Source organism: Raphanus sativus, chromosome 2 (genome assembly GCF_000801105.2).
Source record: "Raphanus sativus cultivar WK10039 chromosome 2, ASM80110v3, whole genome shotgun sequence".
NCBI lineage: Eukaryota > Viridiplantae > Streptophyta > Magnoliopsida > Brassicales > Brassicaceae > Raphanus > Raphanus sativus.
In genome coordinates, this window is record NC_079512.1 from 32,531,783 (window position 1) to 32,551,200 (window position 19,418).

At 35.0% G+C, this 19,418-nt stretch overlaps 3 protein-coding genes and 1 non-coding gene across 4 annotated transcripts; 1 reads left to right on the top strand and 3 right to left on the bottom strand.

Moving 5' to 3' along the window:
• Positions 1 to 2,465: 2,465 nt before the first annotated feature.
• Positions 2,466 to 2,538, bottom strand: TRNAK-CUU (transfer RNA lysine (anticodon CUU)). The gene has a single exon. It is a non-coding gene; the product is annotated as a tRNA-Lys (tRNA).
• A 125-nt stretch (positions 2,539 to 2,663) lies between these two features.
• On the bottom strand, positions 2,664 to 4,552 carry LOC108822182 (methylsterol monooxygenase 1-2). Its single transcript, XM_018595211.2, has 5 exons — positions 4,116 to 4,552; positions 3,716 to 4,038; positions 3,179 to 3,326; positions 3,058 to 3,090; positions 2,664 to 2,961 (listed from the first exon to the last, which is right to left on the bottom strand). Exons 1-5 carry the CDS (start codon positions 4,443 to 4,445, stop codon positions 2,905 to 2,907), a joined length of 891 nt encoding a protein of 296 aa, XP_018450713.1. The 5' UTR covers positions 4,446 to 4,552; the 3' UTR covers positions 2,664 to 2,904.
• A 7,824-nt stretch (positions 4,553 to 12,376) lies between these two features.
• On the top strand, positions 12,377 to 16,753 carry LOC108816608 (pentatricopeptide repeat-containing protein At4g22760). Its single transcript, XM_018589174.2, is given in 4 exon segments — positions 12,377 to 12,821; positions 13,010 to 13,214; positions 13,536 to 13,754; positions 14,409 to 16,753. Coding segments are annotated over 4 exon segments (2,538 nt in total). The 5' UTR covers positions 12,377 to 12,479; the 3' UTR covers positions 16,181 to 16,753.
• On the bottom strand, positions 16,162 to 18,032 carry LOC108816596 (AT-hook motif nuclear-localized protein 2). The gene is made up of 4 exons (XM_018589166.2): positions 17,340 to 18,032; positions 17,025 to 17,095; positions 16,803 to 16,934; positions 16,162 to 16,553 (listed from the first exon to the last, which is right to left on the bottom strand). The coding sequence occupies exons 1-4, from the start codon at positions 17,749 to 17,751 to the stop codon at positions 16,230 to 16,232; spliced, it is 939 nt and encodes a 312-aa protein (XP_018444668.2). The 5' UTR covers positions 17,752 to 18,032; the 3' UTR covers positions 16,162 to 16,229.
• Positions 18,033 to 19,418: the final 1,386 nt, after the last annotated feature.

Sequence of the window (19,418 nt, forward strand, 5' to 3'; positions counted from 1 at the left end):
TTAGGCTATAACACAATAATTATTTTCAAAAGATGTCACGTGCAGAAAACTTTGTTATTTTTCCTGTAAAGCTTAAATATAAACAAGTCTCCACCACAAACACGAAAACGAACCACGTCACGTTGGTCCAGCAGAATGATACATTTCCATGTTGTACTAAAGTGCATGATGGTGAGGCATGCCATGAGCCACATCTTAAATTTTATAAATATATGTTTGTATTATAAAGCTATTTTTTTGAGATTTTATGACTGAGCCTGTCCTCCCAAAGTTGCTGCAGTGACGGTCGACCAGATTTCTGCCATAATCTTTTCTTTTACAATCCACATGTTTTAGGCTGACACAAAAAAAAATTGTGTGAAAGAGGTTGACACGATATTTAATCATTCCTTTTTATATAAGTTTTTTTTTCTTTTTTTTATCGGACATCTTTGAAACATGTGTACCAAATTTTAGCAAAAAAAAACATGTGTTATGGATTTTTTGTTTAACTATTAATATCATATAAATGAAAAGAGTTTACAAACTAATACTCCATCCTTTTCACAGTATACGATGTTTTGCTTTAATATACAAAAATTGAAAAATTTATTTGTTTCTAAAAAATACTTTTAAATATATAATTTTAAAACCATTCAACCAATTATCAAAAAGACGGTAAAATTTAATTGGTTGAACAATTTTTCAAAATAAAGTTAAATTAACCTTAAAAACTCAAAATATTTTATATTTAAAATAACATAAACCTTCTAAAACATCTCATAATTTGAAACAGTATGAATAGTTTATAAATTAGATTTTGTTACGCATAGCGAAAACAGTGAAAAACATGCCAACAAATTGGATCACGAGATGCTTAAAATGTTTTCTAGTATTGAGAGCAGATATATGTTTTGACTGAAAAGAATTGTTAGTGAGAGTAAAGCAGAGTAAGTATATTTTTCTCCTGAATTGCTCTATTTTAGTCAATTAAGAGAAAAAAACAATTCTTTTATTTTCTCTAATTACTATTAAAAAGAGTAAAATACGCATATATTTTTACTCCAACTTAAACAAGCATAATTACATTCACTCTACTCTACTCTCTCTCTCTCTCTCTCTAACTTTTATTTTTTCTTTTATTTGAATTATACATTTTTCTTATTTATTCCAACTATCTCAGCCACATTCATAGTATTTCTAACTGTTGACAAAAAAGTATTTCTAACTGTCTTGTCAACAAGCTTGAAGAGATCTAATGTGGTTGACATCTGATTCTTGAAGATTTTGTTGTTTTTGTCAGCCCAAAGATTGTAGATGATGGCTTGGACTGCAATGTTTCTTAAAGCTCGCATTGACTGATCTGTATTTGTTGAATACCAAGTCAGCAGTTGAGCCCAAGAGTCGAAAATGTAATTTGTTTCAGAGAGCCTTAGGAGCATCATTCGTCGTATTTCCTTGCTAAAGGACAGTTAATAAAGAGATAATACATGGATTTATTAGAATTTGAACACATGTAGCAAGAAAGAGGTGTGAGCATTACTCAATATGCCAACGATTGCGGGTAGGCAGCCTATCTAGGACAGCTACCCACATAGTAAAAGAGTTTTTTGGTGTATGACTTTTGAACCGTACCGCCTTAAACAAGATGTGGATTGGTTGTTTGTCTCAAATGATATTCCACATTTTGGATGAAGAGAAATATTGGTATTTTCCTCTTTAAACTGTTTAGGAGTAGAAATCCAATCTTGCATCACCAAATGGAACATTACAAATTTACAGTAGTTAGATAGGCATGAAGACTCATAACTTTCTCTGATCTTGGTGTTGGCAAATGCCAAGTTGTGCCGAGATGCCTCATAGACAACGACAGATAAAAAAGGTCTTAATGAACGAGGTCTAGAAGCTTTTATAGCATCAATCAATGGACCTGAGAACGTCCATAGGTTGAATCAGAAGCTAGATGTACTTCCATTTTGGATAGTACACTTGATGAAAGGACTAACTAGAAGTCTGAGTTTAAGGAGCCTTAGTCAAAACTTAAAACTATTTGTATATCTATCAGCTTAAGACTGTATGTTTGACACTAGGAAGGAAGTGTTGGAACATATGTGGAATTATACATGTTTGACACTAGGAAGTTGGAGATGTTGCAACTTGTATGGAAAGGTTAAAAGTAATTTAAAACTGGAGTTGGAAATATATACAGTATATACTTTTGAATATTATTAGATGTTGTGAATATTATCAGATGTAAGTATCTAAGACTTTGCTTAACCCGGCTGTATCTAAATTTCGTTAATACAAAGTTGAGTCCCAAAAGGTGAATCCCAGAGTTTGCTGGGCTGTAAGCAAAGTCTATGTGAAGAATATTGGAAGTTTTGTAGTTAGAAATTGGTTGGCTATCAATTATCGTATCATTTAGGAGAAAGTTTGATAAACTTTAATCCCCTAAATTACTCCCAAAAGTAATAAAAAAGTTTAAACGCCCACCGTGGGGCTCGAACCCACGACCACAAGGTTAAGAGCCTTGCGCTCTACCAACTGAGCTAGACGGGCTTTGTTGATAATCTTTACGCTATGTCGTTTATTAAATAAAAATAAGATTTTAAAACAAGCCAAATGCATAGACAAGTTAACTGCAAACAGACTTTCCACTCCTTTTAATCTTCTTTCCTCTACCATACAAAATAATAAATGCCTTACTTAAAAAGAGTTTAAACAAAGAAAAACAATACGAAAAAGACGCACACCAATGGAAAACGAAGGAGCATTTCCATGTGACAACACATAGCAGAAAAGAGAAGAAAACTAAACTACACTTTCTTTTGCGACTCTTGACTTTGATTAGATTAGCAGACTGCTTATAAACTTATCTTTATGATAAGTAAAACTCAACCCTCCGTAAGAAATTTCAGGTTTTTACTAATCTAATTTATCTCCTCCATTCTGCTTGTTGCTCTTCTTGGACTCCTCCTTTATCTGCAACTCAAAAACATACATACAACCACTAAGTAATGAGGTCTATGCAAGTGACGAGAGATAATACTCTGCTAATTGTGGGAGTAATTGTTTTACCTGCTGAAGAAGCTTCTTTTGGAATCGGTAACCCTGATGAAAAAGTAAAAACATTATAAACATATTGTCAATGATTTCATCCAGAAAAAAAGGATCTAAAAGTTTCAAAAAAAAAACTCACTTTGTCAGTTCCATAGATGTAATCGCAGTAAGTGAAAACTGAAGCAAAGTTGCTTTGGCTTTGTCCTCCAACGTAATGATGGTAATCATGATACTCAGCTCCACCATAGAACGGAATGAATTTCGTCAGAGTCCATGGAAAATCATATCTGCAAAACAAAACCAAAACCAAAACAAGTCAACCTCATCATATTATACAACTACTGGTTTACTTATCATAGAAAGATGTTTGAATGCTCAACCAATAGGAAATGTTCACCAAAAAGGTTATACCTAAAACAATCCTCAAAATCTAAAAGGGTCTAGTGGAAAGTATCAGAAAAAGGCTAGTGCTTTACCATATATCCCCACACAAAAAAGGTGAACCGCTATTGAAAGATCCCATTATAAACTGAACTTTCATAGTCATACTAACAAAAAAAAAAGAAAGCTGAAACCTTTGGTTTTAAAAAAGAAAAAACAATTCAAAAAAAGTTGATATGATGCAATGCAAGTAAAAAAAAAAACAATGGATCTAACCTATTTTTAACTTCCTTACCCGCTGTGAGTCTCAATGGCTTCAATCTGGCGCAAAGCAATCCACAACCAGAAGGTAATCATGTGACCAGGAGCAATAGCAGGGCCAAGAAACGTGGGAACACCAAGAAGCAAAACCTCAGCCCAATGGGCGTAAGGAGCAGCATACCCAATAGGAGCAGTGTACTCATGATGGATATGATGAATCTTCTCATAACCCCACTTGCTATGAAAGAATCTATGAACCCAATAGTTCGTATAGTCCTCTACCAAAAAGTAAACCACTAACTGCGCCGCAATCTCCCCAAAAGACGGTAACGGCAACCCACTTCGAATCTCAATCATCTGTCTCCAAATTACAACAAAGATCGAAACTTTATTACATGGGTCAGAAGGATCCAGCACAAAGGTCGAAACTTTACCTGGATGGAAGGATAAGAGACGAGCTGGAGAGGGCCGACGACGAGGACGAACATCTTCATGACGTCTCGGTAGCAACGGAACATGTCGGAGAAGGAGTTCTTGACCTTGGGCTGGATCTTGTAGCGGTCGAACCATGCGGATCGAGCCAGTTCGAGGAAGACGAGAGGGAGAGGGACGAGGGAGAAGATGAGGAAGAGGAAGAGGATGTTGTGGCAGTAGAGGTAGTAATCTGACTTTGTGGCGGAGTATTCGAACCAGAGCGTCTCCAGGGTCGTTAGGTTTCGGCCTAAGGCCATCGACGCCTCTTCGATCGTTGCGTAAGGGATCATTGTGTTCCGCGAGATGATCTCGTTGACGTGGTGGGATCCAGAGAGAGAGATGAGAGAGTGGAGCGATGAGAAAGAGAGGAGAGTGTCGTTGTTAGCTGGATTTTGTCTGTTATATTGTTTTTTTTTTATATCATTTATATATTTACTGATTTGGCGAATATTCGTGGTTATGACGTGGCGTAACATCTCACCAACCATGTGTGATGTCACGTGACATGCACTACTACTAGGTTTCTGTTGAACCGGACTAAACCAACATCACTAACATGTAACTATCTAATCATATACTACCATATTTTACAATAAGGCTATTGCATGCGCTGAACATTCTCCACAAATCTTACTTAGTTATATCATATGCTTTCATGATACAGCAGTTCAATGTTCATGAAAGGTGTATTAATTTTGTGATATCCAAAATCAATTCTCCTGACCAAAAGAAAAAAAAACTGATTGTGTGTCTCCACATTTTACTGCTAACAAAAAGTTGCTTTCGGATTTTTTTTGGTATAATGCAAAAACAGTAGATTTCTTAAAGACACACGCAGAATGCACTGTAGCACTGACATGAACACTACCCACTATACTTGTTCTCGAGTTAGCCCCCGAGCACATAATTTACAATTAAGAACTTTGTCTCTTGTATTAGTAGGACTATAGTTTTCTACTTTTCTTATCAATGAAAGCATCAACCTAAATAATCTACTTAACTGGACATACGGTTCAACTCGTGATCAAGAAGAAGAATGGTCTGCGCTAGTGAGTGACCTCCATTGCACTTGAAGAATTGGTGAGGTTTATCAAAGTAGGAGAGCATGTGTGACGTCTCTTGCTCCAATCTAACTAATCTACTTTTAGGCATCGTGAAAAATTATGTATAGAGTTTATCATGATCACCAACAACGATCCAATTATACATAAACGGTATTATGCCGTCATATGCATGATCACGAACAAAACTTACATTCACCCCCTAAAGTGAATCTCTACATTCACCCACCAATAGAAATTAGTTAATTGAGATTTGATATCTCTTAAAAAAGGAAACCAAATAATAAGAATTTAATGAAATAAAATTATGTTTTAAGATAAATAAAAAATAGTAGCAATTATAAAAATATTTTTTTTTACTATTGATAAATCCGTCAAAAATACTAAACCCTAAACCCTAAATTCTAAATACTAAACCCTAAATTCTAAATACTAAACCCTAAACCCTTAGGGAAAGCCTGAACCCTTGGGCAAATCCTATACCCTAAATCGTTAATCTTAAACCCTAAACCCTTAATCATAAACCATAATATTAAACCCTAAATTCTAAACACGAACCCCTAAACCCTAAACCCTAAACTCTTTGACAAATATTAAATCATATACTCTTAATCCTAAACCATAAACCATTTTGGAATTTAGGATTTAAGGTTTAGTATTAGAAGTTATGATTTAGGGTTTAGGGATTAAGATTTAGTTTATGATTTAAGGTTTGGTTTAAATTTAAGGGTTTAGGGTATAGGATTTGCCCAAGGGTTCAGGCTTTCCCTAAGAGTTTAGGGTTTAGTATTTAGTATTTAGGGTTTAGGGTTTATAATTTAGGATTTAGTATTTTCTGACGGATTTATCAATATTAAAAAGAATTTATTTTTTTTGATGATTGTTACTATTTTTTATTTATCTAAAAATATATTTTTATTTCATTAAATCATTATTACTTTGTTTCTTTTTTTAAGAGATATCAAATCTCAATTAACTAATTTCTATTGGTGGGTGAATGTAGAGGTTCACCTTAGGGGGTGAACCTAAGTTTTGTTCCATGATCACCAACAACGGTCGGAGGTTAGATTTTAAGTTCACAATCTTATCTCCGGGCCTTTTGGTTTAAGTCGTCTGTACTGTAATGATTTCACCAATCACTGTACCACAGCACCATCAACGTTTAGAGCTCTAGATTTTTGTCTAACCATTTTGGTGACGCAAAGTTAACCAAAAAAGTATAGTAAAGGGAACTGTCAGATTAGGCAGTCTTTCCTCTTGGAAAAGGTCCAAATGACCGAAATAATTGCTCTATAAATGGACATTTTCTTATTTGTCTCGACTTCGAAGAAAGAAAACCTACTAAAGCCCATTCTAAAACTCAGCCTAGCTATTTTAAGTATGTAGTAATAATAATGAGTCGTTAGTTTAGCCCAATAATGGTTGGTGAACTCATCAGTCTTAAGTTTTTTTTATGTCAACCAGTCTAAGGGTTCAATTGGTATATGAATGAAGTATATAGATCCTTTTCTTTTTTGGTAAAATGAACGAAGTATATAGATGAACGTGATTAATTGGAAAACTGAAAGTTTAGATGAACGTGAATTTTTGTTTATTAAACAGAGAACTTTTATATATGTCTTCTTGTTTGTTCAAGCTAACTTGGACCTGAATATTGTTTGTGGTTTAATCAATTGGTAATTTTACATAAGTCCATTTTTCGTAATACTTTCTCTAACAATACAACCAGTTGCAGCATAATAGTGATATTTCATCCCCTCTTAACTTCCCATTTTCTTAGGACATCTGTGTTTTTTTTTCTCTGTCTAAAGTTTTCTTATGGTCACCGGCGTCGTATAATTCAAGACTAGGATAGATACAGTGTCTAAAGTCAAAAAAAAAGAAAAAAGAAGAGGCCCTCTTCTTGTTTTTGTTAGATTGTCTTTCTCTAATTCTTTCATACAATTTATTTTACTTACATTATAAAGAAACTCTATTTTATACTTACTCAGAACCATTATTGTGGTCATTATTTGTGACCAATTCACGGATATATGATACCGACATCAACTATAAATCGTTAATATAAATTGTAGTACATCACGAAACGTTGAAATAGTCTGTTATCCAATGATATAAATCCCCTATATATTAAAGGAGAAGCATTTTTAAGGCTTTCCTTAAACAATTTTGGTGAGAATGCATGAGAAGGCTCGGATCCACGTGTCACTCTGTGAGGGAGTTTAAGAAAAACAGAACATTTAATTCTTTGCTTTGTTTCCTTATTTGATTCCATAAGAAGAAACGTAACCTTTTTTTTTCATTCATGCGAAACACTTTGAGGATCCGAGTGCAGCACATTGCCAATGGATCCGAGTCATTCTTGCCGTCTTCTGCCAATGTTTTCATGCGATACCGTTTTTCTTGGGACCGTACTTTGCCATTGATATGTGTGTGGGGAGTTTGGTGCTTTTCGTGTGGGAGAGAGTGGATGCGGCCAAGGCGGGCGCGTTTGGGACTGTGGTGGCGTCGGGTTTGATATGTGGAGATGGGATATGGTCTTTGCCGAGCTCGGTGTTGGCGATAGCTGGTGTGAATCCTCCTGTTTGTATGAAGTTTCTCTCTGCTGCGACGAATTCGAAGGTTGATAAGTTCTTGCACGGACCGTAGTCTTGAAGACATGGCACAGAGTGTAATGATACTTGATTTTTTTTATGAGTGACTTTTTGAAGGTGAGAGCTTTGTATGTATATATATCATTAGATATGGAGGAGCTTATTTAAAATCGTAACTGGACTCTGTTTATGTTTTATAAAGTAGACCGTAAGGTGGTTCTGTTTTTAAACGCTTGAGAAAAGACACAAACTTGCGAGTGTTGAGAACGTAAAGATTTGAGTTTTGTAGTGACCCGTTAAATTTAAAAGAGAGAAATAGCTATAACCTGAGAGGAATTGAGGTAGACAGCCCTCAAGAATGATTCCCACACATGTGTGGTGGGTTTACAGATATTGGAACCAAAACTTTTGAAGCATCCAGACAATGAACTGAGCAACACAGAGCATCATGCTAGATTGACTACCACGAACCGGATGTTCTAATAACCGGAGTATGCTTATCCCGGTATTTGGCGATTTGTTAATATACAGTATACTGTTCGGTTTGTTCGTCTCTTGGTGCAATTATTTGGTTTGGTTCTCCAAAACTACTTTCAGCTTGGGCTTTATCATTAAGCTCATCTTATTTTTATGTTTGTATTGTTCAATCTAGGGTTGCCCCATTGGGCATCTTTGCCACATTTATATATAATGCAATCAAAAGTTCAAAACAAAATATATAAATAAATCTAAATTAATTATTTAAATTGATTTTATTAGTTAACCAAATATTTCATTACTGTATGCTAAAGCAACACTAACATCATAAGATTCACAACCATTGTTTGATTAGAATGTAAGTTCGAATTAATTAATAAGATTTTTTATATATTAAACTAAAAGTCACTTAAGTGGTTTTTGTTTAAGTGTCAATCAAACGTAGAATTAAGAATATTTTTTTATAATTTGATTGGTTAATAGTTTTTTAATATTTTAATTAGATCAAAAATAAAAGGTAAATCTAGACTTAATTATTATCATTTACCAAATAATCTAAATGATGTTACAAATAATAATTTATGGTAAATAATTGTAAAAATTATAAAAGTGTAATAGTATTTGATTAATTATTTTTATATTTATATATTACATACAATAATCAATAGAACACAATTTATAAAAATCGATATAAAGATTTCATATTCTTATATAATACATTATATTCATATATAACGTATTATAGTAATAATTAGTTCTTATAATGTCCACATATGTCTAATAAGTCATTTATAAATAATTAAAACATTAATAAAATTATTTATCATGGCTTAAAATTTTAATTTATCACAGATTAAATTTATTTATAAGAGTTTATAAAATGGATATCCTCTTATATATTAAAAGAGAAGTTACTTAACTCACTGTTTTTACATGTCGATCATTTTTGAAGTCTTAAGAAATTTTTTATAATTTTCTCATTTTTAATTTTATTTATTTTTAGTTTAGATTTAAAGAAAAAAAAAATATATATATAACCAATTAATATCACTTGCCAAATAATTTAGATTATATTACAAATAATGGTTTATGGTAACTAAATTTTGAAATTATATAAAGAATAATAACATTTGATCAATTCTTTTTATATTCATAAATTACATAATATAATAACAAATATTTGTATATTTTATATAATCGATGAATTAAAAGAATGTTTACATTTTTATATTTTTCAAAAAAAAAGGTTTACGATGAGAGAGATACCAAGAGAGAGAGAGAGAGAGAGAGAGAGAGAGAGAGAGAGAGAGAGAGAGAGAGAGAGAGAGAGAGAGAGAGAGAGAGAGAGAAGAGAGAGAGAGAGAGAGAGAGAGAGAGAGAGTGTGTGTGTGTGTTTAGGGTATATCCAAGAATTTAGGGTTTAGTGTTTGGATTTTTACCCATGGGTTTAAACTTTGTCCATGGGTTTAGGGTATAGTGTTTAGTGTTTATGATTTAATTTTTTGTGATGGTTTTAAAATTGTTAAAAAAATTTCATCTTTTTGCAGCTAATAATATTTTTCTTTTATTTTAAAACTTAACACAAATTATTATTATTTTATTTATTATTTTTAAAGATAATCGATGAATTAAAAGAATGTTTACATTCTTATATTTTTCAAAAAAAAGGTTTACGATGAAGGGGATACCGAGAGAGAGAGAGAGAGAGAGAGAGAGAGAGATAGAGAGAGAGAGAGAGAGAGAGAGAGAGAGAGAGAGCCATAGAGAGATAAACAAAATGAGTTCGAGAATAAGATGCAAAGAAAGAAATATAGAACAAGTTTGATTACACAAAAATTTACATACATAATAATTTGATTATATATTAATAATATTTATACATAAAACCTATGCAAAGAGTGTGATTACACAAATATTTACGTACATATAATTTGATTAGATATTAATAATATTTATCTTACTCGAATTAGATATTATACACAAAATCAGTTCTTCTTACATGGTTCAAAGAATATAGCCAAGTTCTGTGGAATTCTTACATGTTTGAAGTCAATGACCTACGAGGAAGGTATGTTATTATACAAAAATCATGCATATGAAAATCAAATTGTATAATAATAATTATATCTTTATATGCAAGTTCTTGCAAATGAATTATTGTAAGATAAATCACACCGGTGATATGTATAAACTATTGAGACTATGGAAAAAGAAGTTTATGGACAAGCTTTTCAAACCTCAACAGTTAAGGATTTGTATAGACACCGAGCCATTCTCACTCCCAGAAATGATGAAGTGGATAAAATAAATGATTACATGCTTTCGCAGTTGCCAGGTAACATGTTTTGTGTTTACTCTTATGTTCCAGTAAATTTTTACATGTCACTCAAGTAAATGATTTATATATGTTTCTATCTCAGTGACGTCTATACCGTAAAATCAGCACCACCGAGATTAAACACAAAAAAACACACAAAACCCAAATTCCAAACTATATTTATATACTTTCTAATATTTTCGAAAAATTGCTGATCTAACCATCTCATCCCGCGCAAGGCGCGGGTTACTACCTAGTAGTTAATATAAATTGTACTACATCACGAAACGTGACGTTACATTTAAAATTTTAAAGTCTTCAACTTTAGCCATGAAATTAAAGTGTATTTAAATGTAAAACAAACGGTTGTTCTAATTTGTAAACTTGTAATACACGGTGGAAACTGAAAAAACCAAGTGTGCTACGCGTGAACGTGAGTGCGTATGGAATAAGAGATGTGACCCAGATGCGCCTCTTTATCAAGCTTAAGAGTCGACGACACCAACACATTGATGACTTAACAACACGCCTAAAAGTTCTTTAAACAATGAGAAAGTTGAAAGCAAACCTCGGACCAATCTTAGCCACACAAGACTAATGTTATTCTGGACGTTAATAAATCTTAATTCATTTTATTTTGTTTTGGTCTAAACAATCTTATTAATTGATTTTAGTGTATGAGTTTAGTATTATATCCTTTAGTCAGTAGTACTTATTAGAATGTCCCACATCGTTTAATAATGTGATCCTTGGGCAATATATATGTGATTGGACAATCCTCCACTCTTGAGCTAGCTTTTGGGTGTGAGTTAGGTCCATCACTAATATGGTATCAGAGCCCATGGTGAAAGCCCAGCAGATGATTTCCCATATAAATAGTTATCTATCTATGTAGCCTATAAAAATGGTCCATCTTGCTGTGGTATGTCCGAGATGTTGGGCTTGGGCTGTTTCCGTGTTGGACCGTTTCCCACCCACATCTCGAGAGGGGCTATTAGAATGTCCCACATCGTTTAATGATGTGATCCTTGGGCAATATATATGTGATTGGGCAATCCTCCACTCTTGAGCTAGCTTTTGGGTGTGAGTTAGGCCCATCACTAATAGTACTTTCATAAAAATACATGAGAATTAAGTCTCTCTGTATATGCTTATTTATAACTTTACTGCAGAAAAAAATATTTATCACTTTGGTTATAGGGTTTGGTTTCACGAAATTTGTTTGGGTTTCTCGTTTTATTGACTAACGTGTCAAATTTCTACAAATCCAAGAGTTTTGTTCCCTGTATAAACACTTTTGGATTGTGAAAAAGTAAGAGACTCTGAAGTAATCTTCTATACTATCCAGTGATCCAAAACTGTAGTATTACTTTTAACGCCTTTTATTACAGAAAATTTAAATGTTTTGGCTTCATAAATCTATCATCTTTTAGTAATAGTTTTTGCTACAGTCTTCTTAAATACAATGCAACCATTATATACGCATTTCCATATTAATTTAGTTAAACAATACGTAAGAATAATGATAGGATATCATATAATAGTTATAGGTCGAGAAAATAATAATAAATAATTATTCTCAAAAAATATTATTTCTGTAAACGTAACAATGAATATCATAGTAGAAGAACCACGTCTGAATTACCTTTAGTCGGATTTTTTTTGGTCGGCTGGGAATTGAAAATGCTAAAAGTCACTTACTTCTATGCAAAACTATCTACTGAAAAAAAACATTATAAACAACAAATAAATAAATAAAAGAAGGGTAAAGCAGAGAGAATCCCTCAGTTCGCTTCTTTGCCAAGCAACCCACCAAAGCCTCTCAGCTTCATTCTTCTTCCTTCTCCTCAAGCAAACTCATATTAATTCACCAAAATGTCAGATTCGACTCACCGGAGGAGAGTTCCGGTCCCTGTCGGAAACGGAGGTCATAGCCTCAGGACGAAAGGCATGGCGTCCCGATACGTTTTTGATAAGCATCGCTCGAAATATACTAGTCAGGTTTTCGAGCGAAGCCTTTCAGATTCCAATCTCAATCGTCGCCGTGACGGAGACGGTAGCTGCATGCGGCGACCATCCTTGGCGATGAGCTGTTTACCGACGGAAGAATCAGACCCGATCGCCTACTTGCCAAGGATTCGCTCTGAGGTTTTCGCTTCTTCTGCGTCGTTGTTAGGCTTGTCTTCGCCGTCGTCTCCATTTCCGACCAATCAAGAGGTTAGAGACTCTGTTTCTCTCTCATTTCTGTTTTACTAGTTTTCAAGTCAAAACTCATGACGTCAATTCTGTAAAACTACATTTCTTTATATAGTCCACAAGGTTTTAGATTCTGTTATTAATACCTAATATATTCAAATGTTGCGGTTTACCCCTCAAAGCTGCTCTTTTGGACATAATTTATTTAGGGTAATAAAGGAGAAGCAAGAAAAGTAGTAATCAACGTAGCAGTTGAAGGAAGTCCTGGACCTGTACGAACAATGGTTAAATTGAGTTGCAGCGTCGAAGAAACTATTAAACTCGTCCTGGACAAGTATTGCAAAGAAGGACGAACACCAAAACTCGATCAAGGCGCTGCTTTTGAATTGCATCATTCTCATTTCAGCATCCAGTGTAAGCTATAGACAACACTCTTTAAAAGTTTCACCAAATAAAGTTTTGGCTGAAAACAAAAACTAATTGTTTTCAGTTTGATATATAGTTAGTTCGATAATATATATGTACTAGACTATCTAGTTTGTGCTTAACGTCCAACAATCAGGTATTTTTTAAATCACACTCATGGATCATGTAAAAGAAAGGCATCATAATTCATGAGCTATAACCTATACTAAGAAAAGGTTACTTGAGCTGATGATTTTAGCTTTTTTTTCCCCACATAATTGAACTGATATGAAATATTAAAATATAGATAGTTTAATGTAAATTTCTCAGGTTTGGATAAAAGAGAAATAATCGGAGAAATAGGAAGTAGAAGCTTCTACCTTAGAAAGAGAGCTCATGAAACCGGAGTTTGTTTCGCCGGGATCTCACCGGTGAGAACGAGTCTTATTCCGTCGTCTAACTTGATTGAATCGTGTATAGCTCAGTTTATTGGGAAAATCTTGAGGCGAACGAGAAAGTTATGGAACATATTGGTATGTACGCAATGAGGTTTAACCATACTACACTATACTTTCGAGCGTGGCACATTATATTTAGTTTGTGTTGCTCCCGATGATCTCATAGAGTAAGAACAGTTTATTATTTTATAAAACTGTACTATATTTTCTTCATATAGATTGTTACATATGTATTTGTAAGTAAAAACCGGTATTGGTTTGTAACTCAAACTCTATACTTGCTAAATAGTGAACAATATAAATAAGCAGTAAGTTGACCATGCTTTTGCTGCTACTCTTTGATGAAATATCATATGATTTTATCAAGAAAATGGATAATGATTGGATGAACCGGTGAACAATTATGACTAATCCCGGTTAACAAAGCCAACGGAAAGACAAGAAATCTCTGAAAACTAAACCAACCAAAGGACACAAAACAAAGAAGAAAGTTTTGATAAGCGTTCTATTTATGTAATTCTAATGTGTTAGTTTGTTTATCTATGTTATGAGATAAAAATTTGAAAAATTGGAATATGGATGAAATGTTTTCAATTAATTGAGAGAAAGAAAATTATTAGCAATTTGGGTTGCAAACAGGGAAAAAAAAACTGAGACAGTAAAGCCTCTGCCTGAGTCAGAGTGTTTGCAAGCAGCCAAAAAACACAATCAGGTTTTATACAACAGAGAAGACGCCGTCGCAAAGCTTCTCCGATGATGGATTCTAGGCTGAGATTCCTCCTTCACAAAAGCTTAGCACTTGAACAGACCAAGCAAGTCCATGCTCAGCTACTCTTGAACCGCCGCAACCATCTCGAGCCCATCTTAATCCACCAAACGCTCCACTTCACAAAACACTTCTCTCGAGACGCCGTGAGCTACCTCAAACGAATCCTCCTCAAGGGGATTCAGAGCTCAAAGGTCTCCACTTTCTCGTGGGGATGTCTCGTCAGGTTCTTGAGCCAGCATAGGAAGTTCAAAGAAGCTGTTAACTCGTACATCGAGATGAACAACTCCGGTGTTCCTCCGAGCTCACACGCCGTGACTTCAGCGCTGAGAGCTTGTGGTAAGATAGAGAGGATGATTGATGGTAACTCTGTTCATGCTCAGGCTATTAAGACCGGGCTTTGCGGATGCCTGTATGTTCAGACAGGTCTTGTCGGTTTGTACTCGAGGCTCGGGTTCGTCGACATGGCGAAGAAGGCTTTCGATGAGATCGGTAACAAGAAGAAGAACACGGTTTCTTGGAACTCGCTTTTGCAGGGGTATCTAGAGAGCGGGGAACTAGAGGAAGCTCGCAAGGTGTTCGACGATATTCCTGAGAAGGACGCGGTCTCGTGGAATCTAATCATCTCCCTCTATGCTAAAAGAGGAGACATGTGCAGCGCACGTGCTTTGTTTCTCGCCATGCCTTCGAAAAGCTCTGCTTCTTGGAACGTTTTGATCGGTGGGTATATGAGCTGCGGCGAAACGGAGCTAGCGAGGACCTACTTCGACGCGATGCCGCAGAAGAGCAGCGTCTCTTGGATCACAATGATCTCAGGGTACGCGAAGTCCGGAGATGTCGAGTCTGCTGAGGAGGTTTTCGGACAGATGTCCAAGAAGGAGAAGCTCGTTTACGACGCGATGATAGCTTGTTATGCTCAGAACGGGAAGGCGGAGGAGGCTCTGAAGCTGTTCTCTCGGATGCTTGAGAGTAACTCAGGTGTTCAGCCTGATGAGATCACGCTCTCGAGCGTTGTCTCGGCTAGTTCTCAGTTGGGTGATACGAGTTTTGGTACGTGGGTTGAGACGTACGTAACGGAACATGGGATCGAAACGGATGATCTTTTGAGTACTTCTCTGATCGATCTTTACATGAAAGGTGGAGAGTTTGACAAGGCGTTTAAACTGTTCAACGGTCTAAACAAGAAGGATACAGTTTCTTACTCGGCTATGATCACGGGGTGCGGGATAAACGGTTTAGCCGCAGAAGCAAACCGTTTGTTTCGAGAGATGGTCGACAAGAAGATCACTCCGAATCAAGTAACGTTCACGGGACTGTTATCAGCGTGTAGCCATTCAGGCCGTGTTCAAGACGGCTACAAATGCTTCGACTCGATGAAAGAACACAACGTGGAGCCTTCGGGTGATCATTACGGGGTGATGGTGGATATGTTGGGACGAGCAGGGAGGCTAGAGGAAGCGTATGAGGTGATAAAGAGTATGCCGATGCAGCCGAACGCTGGAGTTTGGGGAGCCTTGCTTTTAGCTAGTGGGTTACATAACAGCGTTGAGTTTGGGGAGATAGCGTGTAGACACTGCGTTGAGCTGGAGAGTGATCCTTCTGGTTATCTTTCTCATCTTGCTAATATATATACGTCTGTTGGTAGATGGGACGATGCGAGAAGTGTGAGAGCGATGATGGAAGAGAAGAAACTGCGTAAGACGCTTGGGTGTAGTTGGGTTGATGGTTCAAATCAATTGATCTCGGTTTAGTATAACAACTTCAACTAACTAGTACATCCAAGAAAGTTGTGAAATCAAGTTATAGAGTGATGTTAAAGTCATGCTCCTTGTGTTGTTGTGGTGTCCATGTACCCATCTGTAGAGGAGGAGGCATTGGAGACGACGGGAAGTTGTGGTTGTGCTGCTTCCTCGGATTCTGTTCTTGGTGATTTGTTCCAGCTATGAAGCTTCCTAGGACCACCTGGATAGGAGTGGCTGCAACCAGCAAGCCAGCGACCCCACCTCCCACTACACGTCCATCAGGACTAGCTAACGACACTGTCATTCCACCTGTTCTGCTTCGTGTCCCGTCCGAGTCAGCTGGCATGAATGATCCCGACAGTGATAGTATCTCAAACCGACCCTTGAATTAAATGAAAAAAACAGAGAAGCAACCGTCAAGATCAAGTAACGTGACATGAAAAAAAAGAGAATTATAGATATATAATCTAATTAAGTCTAGACCGTTTTTGGTTTTTGTTCGGTTTTCGATTTCACGTTTGTTGTCTTAATATGACAAAACCGAGTCGGTTTATTACATAAGTTTGTGTTCGTTGCCTCTCAGTTTTTTTTTTCACATATTCGAAGAGAGGGATTAAGCTTGAAGCCATACCTCGTATGTCAACGTACCGCCAGATGAATCATGCTGACGAAGTGTAACGCTTGAAACGACACCGTTAGCGCAGAGAACGCAAATAGCGAGAGCCCCTTGCTGAGAAAACGATATTATCCTCTTCGTTACGTCCTAAAGTTAACCACCATAATCATCATCACTTTCCATTAACAATATAAATACTTATATATAAAAATAAAAATATATATATATTCTCCTGACCTCGCCTGCGTTCACCGTAATTATATGAGGCGTGAAATTAGCGCCGACGGCCGATGAAGGAGCCCACTCACCTTCAAAAATCAAAACCACAACAAATACATGTAGTATACGTATAAGTAGATGGCCATGTATGTACGGACAAAAAGGTTGTGTTGAGTTAAAGAGGTCCCACTTGTAATAAAAGTTTTCTTTGCATGTTTCAGAAAGATCCCAAAAACTCTCTTTTCAACTTTGTAAGTCACGAGAACTCAGATTCAGTAACACGATTTAAGACAAAAAAAAAAGATTTCAAGTATTTTAAAAAAACATTATTACCTAAGTTCTCAACTTGGTGATTTGTCCTGACAAAGGAGCTTGCAGTTGTTGGTTTCACTTTGCCACGTTTCTCTGCTGCTGAAAAATCGATGACGTGAGAAGTCGTTGGTGCGGCTGAAGATATTGGATTCGGCGATAGTGTCACCGCCGCTCCGTTGTGTCCGTACTTTCTAGGACGTCCACGCTTCTTCTTCATCGGTCCGCTGGGAAAGCCTTCCGCTGTCGACGGTGGCGCGGTCGGAGCTAAGGAGTTTTGAGGCGGCGGAGGTGGAGGAGCTACGGAGGTTGGAGGTGGATTTGAAGTTTCTGACCTTGGAGCCGTGTGAAAGTCCGACGGCGCGTTGGATCTCGCCACTGTAAGGCCATCGTTGCTCCCGCCGGTTGTCTTAACAACTTCTCCGGTAGTCTCCATATGAAGGACGAATAAATTTTTCTCTTGTATTTAAGAAGATTTAATTTTCTAAATCTTTAAGCTTAAACCATTCGACAAATTAAACAAGCAATATCAAAGTAAGAACAAGAATATTTTTTTTCTTTAAAAGTAGACTATGATAGAAATTCAAGGAGGAAGAAATTATCCAGAAAATATTTTTCTTGTTATTTATAAGAATTAAAGACTGGAAATTATTAGGATGAAATTAGGAAGTGTTTGAGAGGAAAGTGGAGAAAATTAGATTTATTTATGCTGTGTGGTTTAGATGAAACTAAAGAAATTAATATATTTGATTGAATTTAGAAATATCAAGATTTTAAAAGCGTTTTAACATATTTTAATATATTTTGTTTCAAGATTTGTGTTCATTCCTTCCTAACTTTTTCCTTGTCTGTCCGTTTATAATTTAATACTGAATAAATTAAGTAATCTCGAAAATAAAATATTTTTCGTGAAAAGGAAATGTATTTAGTATAGCGTTATATGATACAACCTCCACAATAAATTTATATTTTTTAACTTGGAGAAAGTAATATTTGGTGGCATATATAGAAATTCGTGTTCTAGCTGGAATCCGATGGGAGTAATATTAATAAATTAAAAAGAATCATAAATAATAAATAGAATAAGTTGAGAAACTGAAAGTGGGTACTTTTTTTTTCCACTATTATTTTATTTAGATAATTTTTAAAAGTACAAGTCCAAACTGAAAGTGGGTACTTATATCTAATAATTTGAATTTTTCATATTTAAAATTATTTATAAAAGATAAAGGTGGCCTGCAGAGTTTTTTTTGTTTTTCTTTCTCTTCCCTGTTTTATCACTGTTTGTTTTCTAATATATACAAGTTGAAAAAAAGAAATATATATATATACAAGTTGAGTTTAGCGCACACACAAACGTAAATAGTGTAAGAAAACAGTTACATAAATACTGTCTTTTAATTCTATGCTAACTTTCTGTGACAAAATAAAATAAAATCTATGCTAACTTCAAATTTTATTTCTTATAACATCCTCAAGTTACAAATTTCCAATTCTGCTTTGTTTTACTAAGACCTAGTAATAGTATTTAGTAGATGTAGTCCTGAGTAGATGCAAATGGTTTCCAAATGTTCTCTCTATAATGTTTTCGTACGAAGTTTTTGATAAAACATTTGTATTTAATATATACATAAAAATTAAAAAAAAAAATTGATTAGTTAGGTTCTCTTAACTTCTTATTCGATTGTTTATTCTTTTTATGAACTAGTTCATAGGGAACTCATGTACACACAAAAAATGCAGATGATGAGTGCGATTCTTCAATTTTCAATTGTTTATTTTAACTTCCTTCAGTTTTCAAATTTGCTGCCTTCTTTTTCAGAAGTGGTAATATCAATGCCATTTTTTAAAAAAATAACTAATCTCATGTTAAATTTAGTTTCATCTATGCCATATACATCAACTCGTATTTATTTTATTTTTATGATTTCTCTTTATTCATTAGTTATATCATTTTAAATGTATATTGTATATTTTTCTTTGATGATTTTATAGAGTATTTCTGGTGCTATTTTTTAATCCTAATTCTTATTTTATCAGATAATCAACATCGTATGTAAGAAAACCCAATATTTGAAATTTAAACTTTTTTATCCATGTGTG

Bases quoted from the DNA above. Each gene is read 5' to 3' on its own strand.
- LOC108822182 (XM_018595211.2), bottom strand. From the start codon at position 4,445: ATGATCCCTTACGCAACGATCGAAGAGGCGTCGATGGCCTTAGGCCGA. The intron at 3,091-3,178 runs GTGAGTTTTTTT...CTTTTTCATCAG, and splicing joins ACATCTATGGAACTGACAAA to GGTTACCGATTCCAAAAGAA. The intron at 2,962-3,057 runs GTAAAACAATTA...TTTGAGTTGCAG, and splicing joins AAAAGAAGCTTCTTCAGCAG to ATAAAGGAGGAGTCCAAGAA.
- LOC108816596 (XM_018589166.2), bottom strand. From the start codon at position 17,751: ATGGAGACTACCGGAGAAGTTGTTAAGACAACCGGCGGGAGCAACGAT. The intron at 16,935-17,024 runs GTCAGGAGAATA...GGTTAACTTTAG, and splicing joins TTACGGTGAACGCAGGCGAG to GACGTAACGAAGAGGATAAT. The intron at 16,554-16,802 runs GTATGGCTTCAA...ATTTAATTCAAG, and splicing joins GCGGTACGTTGACATACGAG to GGTCGGTTTGAGATACTATC.